Below are 13035 nucleotides of genomic sequence, written 5' to 3' on the forward strand. Positions count from 1 at the left end.
GGGTGGTTATTTCAACCCCTTTCGAGGGGTTAAAATTTTCGAAAAATAGTTGAAAACTCGCATCTGTATTAGTAAACAACCTGTAAAAAATTTGTTATTTGTACCTCGTTCGGTTTTCAAATTACAGCCAATTTTCATAATTTTTTTGGAAACTTTGATGGCCCATATCTCTTCAGGGGTGAACATTTTACTAAGGCGATTTTTTGCAAATCGTGTTCCTTTGAAATGTAGATTCACTGGTATCATTTATGCTACTCCATTCAAAAACACCCTGTATAGCAAATATATCGTATTATCCCCGCGAAGATTTGTATCCTTTATTTAAAACCCGTAAATCATGTGAACTGGTAAAACAACGAGAATTATGTTAATTTAGTTCTAAAGAAATGAAATGACACTCGCGTCCATCTCTCGTCCAAGTCAAAGAAAATGTTGGATGCAATTTTGGAGGTTCTGTGATAGAAATTACATTATTACTCACTGTTCGTGTTTTTCATCTCTATTTTAGTAAACTTTCAATAACAATATCTCAAAATCTAGATTCAAAAAAAATTTCAAATAAATATGACGCAAAGAGGGAGCACTGGCATATACATTTCAACTACATATGTGCATTTGAGTAAACCCGATATACCTCCTTAAGTTGCGTTACCATATTCTGGGTTCCCCTACACGCTAGGGGTTCTTATGCAAAACATCCTGTATATCATAATAATGTTAAAAATTGAAGTACTGACCTGTACAGTATAATCAATAATTCAACACTATACAGATAAAAAGGAATGTGTGTATAACTATAAGGTTAACATTAGTATCTACAATCACACCAAACTATTTGTTAAAACAAAATAATGGTTTTATATGTATATATTTAGAAACTGTGATAATGTTGTGTAGACAGTGGCCGTTACAACTTTTATAATCCTTATGCAAATTAAGTAAAACCTGCCTTCATCAGATAACTAAAACATCAGGTGCCTCCATATAATAACAAATACATGCGTACAAAACAAAGATAGGTGGGTAAGAACTATGGCTAGTTGTCTGATGACTGGGCGTAAGATTTTTAAGAAATTACCATTTGAGGTCGTGGATCCCAAAGAAGATGAAAAACCTAAGGTGAACGTTTGTAAGTAAACTCTTAAAATTAATGACATGTAAAATATCGTAAATTTCTTAAAGCTTGTTTTGGATTAAAAGTAATTTTCGGTATTTAAGGTGGCCATATCCCTGGCTGAGAAATAGTCAAATTTCTGGCGTTTTTAGGTGCTGAAATCTCGAAAAGTAAAACGTGTAGAACAAAAGTAGGCACAAAAATAAAATCCTTTATGTTCTGTTTATCCATTGTTACTATTTAAATTTACTCAAAATAAAATAATAACTAAAAAAAAGCGTTTGTAAAACATGCGTTTACTGTTATCCTAACCCCACATTTTAAGAATTATTTTCACGTAGGTACTTATATATAAAAGAAAACAATTTTATATGTAGGACTAAGCAAGTAAATGTTATAAGAATATTTACATGTGGAGTTGTATATAAAAAAGTTAGTATTTTCGTAGATTTCGGTACCTAAAACCTTGAAGGTTTGATAGTTTTTTTGCACCTGTTTATTGCGAAATTTTGCTTCGTCTTCGAGTTACAATTAAAAAACTGAAAGGGGTGCATTTTCACCCCTATCTCCAATTGCCACCCTCTAATTTAATAGCACTTCACGGTTTTTTCATGCAAAATGACCCATTGAACGATTTATGTAATAAAATATCTTCGTCATAGTTCCTTTTAAAATCCTATAATCAATAGCCAAGAGCGTCCGTATTTTATATTGCATATGATTTTTTCCGTAACGGTTGTAAATATAAAAAAAATCAGTAGGGTATAGATATGGGAATGTAGGTGGCAACGTTTTGAAACACTATATAACAAATTAATGTATCCTTGGTTACAGACGGCCCAAATGGTTTTGTTTTCGTCGGTCCCAAAAGGTATTTACAACCTGCTTGCTATAAAGAATATGGACTAGATGTTTACAATTTTGAAGCTAGGCCAGATGACGTCTACGTGGTTGGATATCCAAGATCAGGTACCTAGTTTTACCTTTTTCTAATTTAGATCTTGCTTACGTACACGTTTTGTCTAAAAAATACTATATGTTCATAACAGGTACCACGCTTCATAGCGAAATGGTCTGGCAAATAGCAAATGACCTGGATTACGAGGAAGCCGCAAAAAGTTATATATCGCATAGGTTTCCACATCTAGAGTAAGTGAAGTTGGGGCAAATCAGATTCTAGTTAATTAAATCACGATACACTAATAAAGCATCCATTTTTCCTCAGTTTTAGTCTTTTCTCCCGTTTACCACAAATGAAGGAAATATTAGAGAAGAAAGACGTGGACGAAGAAGCTTTGGATATTGCTCGAAAATATCTCGAACTATCTGTGGATGGCTTGTCGCAGAGAAAAGGCAGAAGATTCCTTAAATGCCATCTACCGATTAGTCTAATGCCTCCGCATATTTTTGAAGTTGGCGCCAAAGTATACACATCTTTAACTTGATGGACTAAAATTACAATATGTTATTATTTCAGGTCATCTACTGTGCTAGAAATCCAAAAGACGTTCTGGTATCGATAATACATGTGATTCGTTTCTTTCAATCCGATCGAGGGCCAAAACCTAATATTAAAAACTGGTTCGATGACTTTAAAAACGATTTAGGTAAGAATCAAGAAATAGTTGCTCTTCGATGTTATGTAAACCACGGACTTAAGATGACCACATAAAAAATAATCCAATGGATTTAAATCGGAAGAACGTAGTGGTCAATTTACAGGAACGTCACAAATGTGACAAGATTTATTTACTTGAAATTAAGGACAACCAACAATCAAAATTATTTGTGTAAAGGCAAGTACCTGGAAACTTGTGAAAAAAAAACGTATACCAAAAAGACTAATACATAAAAACTATATGCAATACGCCGAAACAAATAAGCGTTTTAAAAAAAGTCTCATTATTATTTAAAGAATATCAGGGACAATTGTAAATAATTTTTTCCTAATTTAATTTTTGTGTCAAAATTACAAATTTCGAGTAAACCATGAGAGTAATCGAGTCTTATCAAGAGTATCTTTCTTGTAGTAAATAATTTACTTTAAATTTTATACTTAAAATTATTTCCTTCCATTGGCGTAGAATTATGGAAAGTGTAATTACTAAAAAACCCAAGTTCTACGCCAACGGATTGATATTACTCATAATTTTGATATGGGGTTTATTGTATACAGCGGTGTCAATTTACCATATTTTAACAAAATCGCATAAATTTATAGAAAAAAACGATATCAAAATTGCGACTTCAGGGCCGTATACGTCCAAACGGAACAACTTCGTAGGTTTTAGTCCGGTCAAATTAGTCATAAAAATAGTGGTCAAATAACGAAAATTCCGACAGAGCTAAATTTTGGTGGAGACCTTGGGTACACCATTAGAAATAAAGTGTCAAAAGTCCCCATCGTTCCCATGTATGCTAAAAAAGTTATTTGGGGTCAAAAGTTAAAATTTGAGGTTTTTTTGGATTTTTTTTGAAAACGGTAAGTTCTATCAAAAAACTACTACTACTTTTTTGATAAATCTTACCGTTTTCGAAAAGAATCCAAAAAACCTCAAATTTTGACCTTTGACCCCGAATAACTTTTTTAGCACAGATCGGATCGATGGGGACTTTTGACACTTTATTTCCAATGGTGTACCCAAAGTCTCTACTAAAAACTAGCTCTGTCGGAATTTTCGTTATTTGAAATGTCTATTTTGACTGGACTATTTAGCTAAATCGACATTTTAGGGATACCCTGTATATATTTTGAAACATAGTCTTATTAATTGTTTTTAGGGATGTACTGCCCATTCTTCGAACAAGTCTTAGAAGCTTGGGAGAGACGAAACGACAAAAATTTTCTATTTTTATTCTATGAAGACACTGTCAGGGTAAATATTAATGGTACAGCATTGAGTAATAATCTTGATTTTCATTGTACGCTTCAGGATAAACGGCAGACAATTCAGAAGATAGCCGAATTCCTTGGTAAAAAGTTGTCGGACGATCAGATAGACGGTTTGAAAGATTACCTTAGCATTGAGAAATTCAAAAACAATAAGTCTGTAAATTGTACTCAAATGGTCAAGTTGGGACTAGCTAAGGACACCAACCTCTTCATCCGACGGGGAAGACCAGGAGGTTGGAAAGAACTGTTCGATGAAGAAATCGAAAGAGAATTCAATGAATTGATGGATGAAAAATTGAAAGGGACAAATCTAAAATTTCCAGAAGAATAATTATAAATTTTGTAAATCTAACACTACAAAAATATGAAATTTCTAATAATTTATACTTATATGAATGTTGATAACACTCCCGAGAGAGATAATATTAACAAATAAAAGCTCTAAGAACTGTTCATTGTTTATTTATTTGAGGTGATAAGTTACAAAGAAGGCATAAGAAGATACAAAATAAATAAAGTTTCATTTGATTAAGGATATTATTAGTTTTTTTAACTTTTATTTATATACTTCTGATATCATCATAGGCCAGTCATTATAGCATTAGAAGTTTCTCTGCGGAATATTGTTCCGAAACGTGTTATAAACAAAATATGAAAAAATCAACTCGAGACTAGTTGGAAAACTTTGTTAAAACAATGGTCAAAATTATGGAAAAGTGGTTATTTGACTCGCGTAAAAAAACTGTTATTCATAGAGAAAAAAGGTTTATACAAAAAAGGTAGGTATTAAATAAATCTGTAAAATAAGACAAGTCCGATTAAACTCCGATAATTTGATTATGCGCAAGAGCTCAAAAATGGTCGAAATTGTCCGCTCTTTTCAATTGCTAATAATTAATGCAATTTTCATCGCAGACACTTGTAATTCAGGATTTTTGAGGCTTTTTAGATCCTTAATAAGTGGTAAAAATTTCATCCCAAAAGCTTCATTAGCTTGGCGTTGGCGGAATTTATTATCTAAGAAGATGCTATTTTCAATTCATTTTTCCCAAGCTCACAAGCGTTGTAGGGTTCAATCATTAGTTGTTTTTGTACCTAAATAGTTTTATTGACACGTGCATTTACTGATAATTTAATTTTTCAAATTTAATTTGTTTAAAAATGACATTGAAAAAATGTTAATATTTATTAAATTGTTAAGCGCGCATGCTCCGCCTCCCTCTCCGCACTCGTTCGCTAGACCAAGTAATAGAACACATCGCCGCTATCTTCTTTTTCGCAATTAAATAGTTGAATTCACCTTAATGTTAATGTAGGACATGAAAATATAGCTCTTAATGTATAATCTCTCCAAATTTCGGCTTTTAATATTAATAATTAAGGTCACTGCGATTAAATAATAAAAAAAAAATATCTCAGCTTCTAATCAACTTACAACAACGATTTTTTTTTTAAATTCGAAGAAACCTAAAGTATACAAGTTACTATTTTATTTTATAATAATTACCTATCTTAACAATTTAATAAATATTAACATTTTTTAAAAGTCATTTTTAAACAAATCTAATTTGAAAAACTAAATTCTCAGTAAATGCATATGTCAATACAACTATTTAGGTACAAAAACAACTAATGATCGAAACTCTACAACGCCTGTGAGCTTGGGAAAAATGAATTGAAAATAGCATCTTCTTAGATAACAAATTCCGCCAACGCCAAACCAATGAAGCTTTCGGGCTGAAATTTTTACCACTTATTAAGGGTGTAAAAAGCCTCAAAAATCCTGAATTACAAGTGTCTACAATGAAAATTGCACTAATTATTAGCAATTGAAAAAAACGGCCATTTTCGACCATTTTTGAGCTCTTGCGCATAAACAAATTATCCGAATTTAATTGGACTTGTCTCATTTTAAAGGTTTATTTAATACCTACCTTTTTTGTATAAACCTCTTTACGCTATGAATAATAGTTTTTTTACGCGAGTTAAAAAAACACTTTTCCATAACTTTGGCCATTGTTTAAATAAAGTTTCAAAACTAGTCTCGAGTTGATTTTTTGATATTTTATTTATAACACATTTCCGAACAATATTCCGCAGAAAAACTTCTAATAGTATTTTTTTCCCGAAACAGGCTGTTCCATGTCTATAATGACTGGACTATCAACAGAATTTTGATTTTTGTGAATTTACATTTTGTCAAGTTTATTACGACAATTCAATTTTTTAAATGTATTAAAAATCAAAATAAATGACTATAAATATATTAAATTGGACAATCCAGTCATACAAAATAATCTGCCTTATCTGCGGAGGGTAATTTTTATTTCAAATAATTATTTACTACTGTCTACTTGACATTAAAATTTATTTCTAAAGCGTTCGATAGACTCGATCACCCCAAACTGTTAAATAAACTTAGCAACGTAGGTCTACGTAATGGTTTAATAAAATTATTTCATTCATATCTCCGTAACCGATCCCAATATGTGTAATATCGTGGGTTCAAATCAGATACGTTTCTTCAAACATCAGGTGTACCTCAAGGGTCCATACTTGGACCTCTTCTGTTTGATATTTTTATTAATGATATTGCGGAAGATCTAAACATTCATTATTTATTATACGCTGATGATGTAAAAATATTTGGTCAGATCAAGTCTATTTTGGACTGTGAGAATCTTCAGAGTAATCTTGCTTCACTTAATGATTAGTGTAATAAAAACACGTTGCCTCTTAATATTAGCAAGTGTAATGGTATGTCTTTTCATAGGAAAAAAGTGCCTATCACGTTCGATTTGTATTGTTGTATTTGTAGTGTTCTCAAGAGGCCTGATTGTATTAAAAACCTTGAGATTATTTTTGATGCACAGTTGAGTTTCTTGCGGCATATCCACGGTTCCTTAGCCGATGCGTATAGGAGTCTCCAGTTTGTTTTGAGAAACTCTCGAGACTTCAGAAACCAGTCCACTCTGCAATTATTGTATACAACTTTTGCAAGATCTAAATTAGAATATGGTTCAGTAATATGGAACCCAATTTATGTTACATATACCTTCTTATTACAACGGGTCCAACGAATTTTTTTTAAATCTGCCGCGTTTCTGTTGGTTGGGGCTTATCCTGCTCGAGGTACTCCACAAGAATTATTCTGTGCTGGATTTAACCTACAGAGTCTTACTAGCAGACGTACCATGCACAGTTTAATATTTTTATATAAAATTATTCACTTCAAAATTAAGTGCGAGTCCATTAACAAGCAATTGTCATATAGAGTGAATTCTAGGAACTGTACTCTATTTATGTTACCCTTTGCCCTTACGAATTTATTATTAAAGTCGTCTTTATATCAAATGTTGAGCAATTGTAATAATATGGAGGGTTTTGATATTACTTTTTGTAGTGTATGAGATGTAAAGATGTTTTTTTTAATTTTTGCATTGTTTTTGACTGGTCTGTTGGTTGTTTTTATTGACTTTGACTTTATATATATATATTGTTATAATACTGTGTGGATGAGTGTTTATGTTAGCGCCAAAAAAAAAATTATTGTTGGGATATCAATTTGGTTTTGGTGTATTGGTGGTTGTATACCTTTGCCCTACCTAGCTCTAGACTCCTCTCAGTAGTCGGTTCTATTCACTATATGCTTTAGCAAGAAACCACACACAATCACAGCTATAAATACAAAAGGATTATTAATAAATGAATTTATTATTGTTTTGTTATCTATATGTCAAAATTTGTCAATAAAAACTGTTAAACACAATAGTCAATATTTTGAAGTATTTCACACAATTTACAAAACCTTAAACAAGATGTTATATCGATAAGACCGTTATAATTAAATTTCATGTATGACTGGTTGCATACATTAAGACATTGACATTTTATCTTATAACTTCTTGTTTAACAACTGGTTATTTTTTCTAAGATTAATATTTAATTTTACAAAGATTGGCCAATTTTGATTATGTCTGATATAGTTAAATAAATTTGTTTAATATGAAATTAGTGACTTACTAAACTTTTTATATACTAACTTCTTACTTTTGAAAATCTGTATCAAGCTATTTCGTATACGAATTTTACTTTTATTATAAAGGTACCTTTTATACGTATTATCGATAATGACTTGTCGACTGATTTGTCTCCTTTGCTCTGCTTGATTGTTTTCCTTAATTCTTGACTATCCTATCTCGCTTCCTTTCAGGAACCTGTCGACTATGCTGCTTTCTTACTGGTCTCCTAGTCCCTGCTACTGATATGCGGTTTTCTTACTGCTCTCCTGGATCCTGCTACTGATATTCCGTTTTCTTACTGGCCTCTGGAACCTGCTACTGCTATTCCGCGTTATTTCTGTCTTCCTGGACCTTGTTTGTTGGTGCTCCGCTTGTCTCGTATTTCTTGGGTCACTTATTTTACCACTTGGTACTTTTAAATTCTTGATTTCTCCCACTTGAATCTTTTTACACTCTCTCGCTTATTAACTGCTTATATTTATAGGTTTTCTTTTCTTTCTTCAACAACTGTCGTTTTTCAAAATTATTTCTGTAACTAATCAATAATAATCTATTTTCTTTTTTACTATCTTGATTTTTCTTTTCCTTCTAAAGGCCTTTCCACATATCTTTTAACGTGCCATTTTCCTTTTGTAATTCACTTCACTTCACTTTCTCCTTTGCACTTATACACCCTATTCTACTTTCTTTACAATCAATTTTGCCTTATACTTCAAAATATTTCTTATTTTATAATATTATTTGACCTTTCTAGTGNAGTTATATTTCACAGAGATTTCCACATCTAGAGTGAGTGAAGTTCAGTGACAAAAAATTAGATTTCATTAATCATTAACTATGCAATTACTTTTTTAGTTTATGTCTTTTTCCCCATCTACTACAAATGAAGGAAATATTAGAGAAGAACGACGTGGACGAAGAAGCTTTGGATATTGCTCGAGAATATGTAGAACTGACCGTGGATGGCTTGTCTCAGAGGAAAGGAAGAAGATTTCTGAAATGCCATCTGCCGCTTAGTCTAATGCCTCCGCATATTTTTGAAGTTGGCGCCAAAGTATACACATGTTTAACTTTGCTAATATAAAATTAAAGTAAGTTATTATTTCAGGTCATCTACTGCGCAAGGAATCCAAAAGATGTTCTGGTATCGATAATACATGCGATTCGTTTCTTCCAATCCGATCGAGGACAAAAATATGACACTAAAGATTGGTTCGATGATTTTAAAAATGATTTAGGTGGGACATATATATATATATAGGCTTTTTGGGGTATCCTGAATAAAAAAGTTTCTATGCAACTTTTCTCTAAAATCTACCGTTTTCAAGATATTAATGATTTTCTGTTCGAAAAAACTCGATTTTAACCATTTTCAACGTCAATAAACTATATTAAAAATTGCAATTTTTGGTGTTGCCAAAATCCTTAAATAATCTTTAAACATCCTTTAACAAAAATCCGAAGAGTTACGCCGGCATATTTTATTCTGAAGACTTGTTTTTTTTATTGTTAATAAGGCCTGCTCTTGGCCCCCTCCGTATACTGTGTCTCTCTCGCACTCACTCGGAGAAATGCCATATATTCTTGTTACAAATCTCTTGATTTAACTAAATTTGGATATTAGGATTTGGATAGTTTGGTTTTGAATAATTCGCTTTCTTATTAACATTATTTATTAAATAGTTTATTAATATTAAGTTTATTATTATCAAAAAACAACAAACCTATCGGTTAATATTGAGCGTTACAGGCAAATCCTTAGTATACAGGGTGATTCAGAACTTATCCAAAAAAAATTCTGGATGTACAGGGGACCCTTACAAATACAATTTTGTAAAGAAATTGATTTAAAAATACACTTCTGCACGGCACTGGAAACTGGTCCACTGTAAAACCTGACCTCGCACAATGTGACCGGCATGGCGGTGTGATAAAAACGGACAAAAACTTTCGCAATGAAAGAAATATGTAAATAGAATTTTATAGCACCTATTTTATATCGGCAAATTCAACTGCTTTTGCCTTTATTAATTCAAATTAATTTGTGTTTTTAAATAATAAAATCATTTGACATACCCGATGTTACAACAACATTTGTTCAAAAATTTATCTACTAACGTGTAAACACGTTCGGGTCCGTCTTACTTTCTACGAACTAACACAAATGATGTCTTGCTTTTTACCACAACACAAATGCTTCACCATAATACAAATGTTGTCTTGCTTCACCATAAATTAAAACGATATCAACTCTGAGTTGCTATACACGCAAACCATTTTTGACACTAACTACTAAAAAACATGTAAACACCACAGACAACAGGCAAAAACTACCGCAACGACGGATTTCAGTATTAGGAGTCACATGGCTCTCCACGTGTATTGCGAATGACGGTAGAGCCTACAGTTCTCCAGCTATGTAGTGGTTGAATGTACTATAACTTCAATAATTTTTTTCTCGGAAACTATAAAAATTTTACAAAATTTTTTTTTTAGTTATTAACTCCATTTCTCATGCAGCATCTATTCCCAAAATTATTTGGATAAGTTGTGAATCACCCTGTATAGGCGTAGAGTATATACTTCGAGTGAGTGCGAGAGAAACGCAGTATACGTAGGCGGCCAAGAGCGTCCGAAAAACGCGCGCGCGCCTTATTAACAACAAAAAACAAGTCTTCAGAATAAAATATGCCGGCGTAACTGAACGGATTCTTGTTAAGAAATGTTCAAAGATTATTTAAGAATTTTGGCAACACTAAAAATTGCAATTTTTAATATAGTTTATTGGCGTTGAAAATGGTTAAAATCGCGTTTTTTCCAACAAAAAATCGTTGATATCTCGAAAACGGTAGATTTTAGAAAAAAGTTGCATGGGACCTTTTTTGTTCAGAATACCCAAAAAGCCTAAAAGAATTATTTCGAGCAAAAAAATCGAAAATTACGAATTTGTTTTAAAAAAATTGTTTATTTTCTTCTTCAATACTATATTTTGTTATAAAATAGGTATTACTTTAAACATAATAAAAAGTATGTATGTATCCTTACGCAAATTAACTAAACCCTATCTATGTCAGATAAAAAAGTAACATATAAAAACTATGAACACGTACAAAAAAAAGGTAAGTGGGTAAGAAATATGGCGAGCTGTCACATATCCGGGCGCAGGATTTTTAAAAAATTACCTTTTGAAGTCGTGGATCCTAAAGAAGATGAAAAGCCTAAAGTGAACGTGTGTAAGTAAACTCTTACCAAACTAATTACATTTAAAACATCTTAATTTTCTTAAACTTTGTTTTGATTTATAAGTGATTTTCGACAGAAAGTAAGACAGAACACTTTCTTGCTTTTTAAAGACTAGCAAAATTAACTACATTTGATCTATTTCCGCAACGAATGTAAATGGCAAAAAATCATTAGGGTTTAGATATGGGAATGAAAGTGGCAATTGTTTCAAACACCATATATCAACCCAATGCATCTTTGGTTACAGACGAACCAAATGGCTTTGTTTTCGTCGGTCCTAAAAGGTATTTACAACATGTTAGCTACAAAGAATATGGGCTAGATATTTACAATTTTGAAGCTAGGCCAGATGACGTCTACCTGGTTGGATTTCCAAGATCAGGTAGTTTTACATTTTTTACTCTTCTTTGCATACCTATATTTTGACTGAAAAATATTATGTGCTCACAACAGGTACCACGCTTCATAGCGAAATGGTCTGGCAAATAGCAAATGATCTGGATTATGAGGGAGCCGCAACAAGTTATATTTCACAGAGATTTCCACATCTAGAGTGAGTGAAGTTCAGTGACAAAAAATTAGATTTCATTAATCATTAACTATGCAATTACTTTTTTAGTTTATGTCTTTTTCCCCATCTACTACAAATGAAGGAAATATTAGAGAAGAACGACGTGGACGAAGAAGCTTTGGATATTGCTCGAGAATATGTAGAACTGACCGTGGATGGCTTGTCTCAGAGGAAAGGAAGAAGATTTCTGAAATGCCATCTGCCGCTTAGTCTAATGCCTCCGCATATTTTTGAAGTTGGCGCCAAAGTATACACATGTTTAACTTTGCTAATATAAAATTAAAGTAAGTTATTATTTCAGGTCATCTACTGCGCAAGGAATCCAAAAGATGTTCTGGTATCGATAATACATGCGATTCGTTTCTTCCAATCCGATCGAGGACAAAAATATGACACTAAAGATTGGTTCGATGATTTTAAAAATGATTTAGGTGGGACTTTTAGATAAACATTTTTTGAATTTATTTGAATAGGCTTAGCACCTTTAAAATAGAGTAAAATAAGAGAGCTAACGTATATTTAAAGAAAAAGGGATCAACAATATTAATTTTTAAGCATAATCTCAAATCTACTTCTAGGCTGGTACAGCCCATACTTTGAACAAGTGATAGAAGCTTGGGAGAGAAGAAACGACACAAATTTTCTGTTTTTATTCTACGAAGACACCATTAGGGTAAATATCAATCGTTCAGCATAGAGTGATAAACTTGACTTTTATCCTACGTTTCAGGATAAACGCCAGACAATTCAGAAGATTGCCGACTTTCTTGGCAAAAAGTTGTCGGACGACCAGATAGACAGTTTGAAAGATTACCTCAATATTGAGAAGTTCAAGAACAATAAGTCTGTAAATTATACTGAACTGGTCAAATTAGGACTAGCTAAGGACACCAACCTCTTCATCAGACGGGGAAGACAAGGAGGTTGGAAGGAATTGTTTGATGAAGAAATCGAAAGAGAATTCAATGAACTGATGGATGAAAAATTGAAAGGAACAGATCTGAAATTTCCAGAAGAATAATTATAAATTTTGTAAATATAGCATTTAAAAAATATTAATTCTTTTAATAATTTATATATGAACATTGATAACACCAGAGAGAGATAACGTTAACAAATAAAAGTTGTAAGGCCTATTATTTCTCATTTATTTATTTAAAGTGATAAATTACAAGGAAAGTGTAAGATTGTA

General features: G+C 32.1%; 2 protein-coding genes across 2 annotated transcripts in view; one reads left to right on the plus strand and one right to left on the minus strand.

Annotated features, from left to right (window-relative positions):
* Positions 1-13035, minus strand: part of LOC108905141 — a 164828-nt gene that overhangs the window by 123430 nt on the left and 28363 nt on the right. The window lies entirely within an intron of this gene.
* LOC108905383 (estrogen sulfotransferase-like) lies at positions 830-4458 on the plus strand. The gene is made up of 7 exons (XM_018708218.2): positions 830-1129; positions 1949-2083; positions 2164-2263; positions 2340-2538; positions 2592-2721; positions 3896-3990; positions 4048-4458. Exons 1-7 carry the CDS (start codon positions 1033-1035, stop codon positions 4336-4338), a joined length of 1047 nt encoding a protein of 348 aa, XP_018563734.1. The 5' UTR covers positions 830-1032; the 3' UTR covers positions 4339-4458.

Source organism: Anoplophora glabripennis, unplaced genomic scaffold (genome assembly GCF_000390285.2).
Source record: "Anoplophora glabripennis isolate ALB-LARVAE unplaced genomic scaffold, Agla_2.0 scaffold15, whole genome shotgun sequence".
NCBI lineage: Eukaryota > Metazoa > Arthropoda > Insecta > Coleoptera > Cerambycidae > Anoplophora > Anoplophora glabripennis.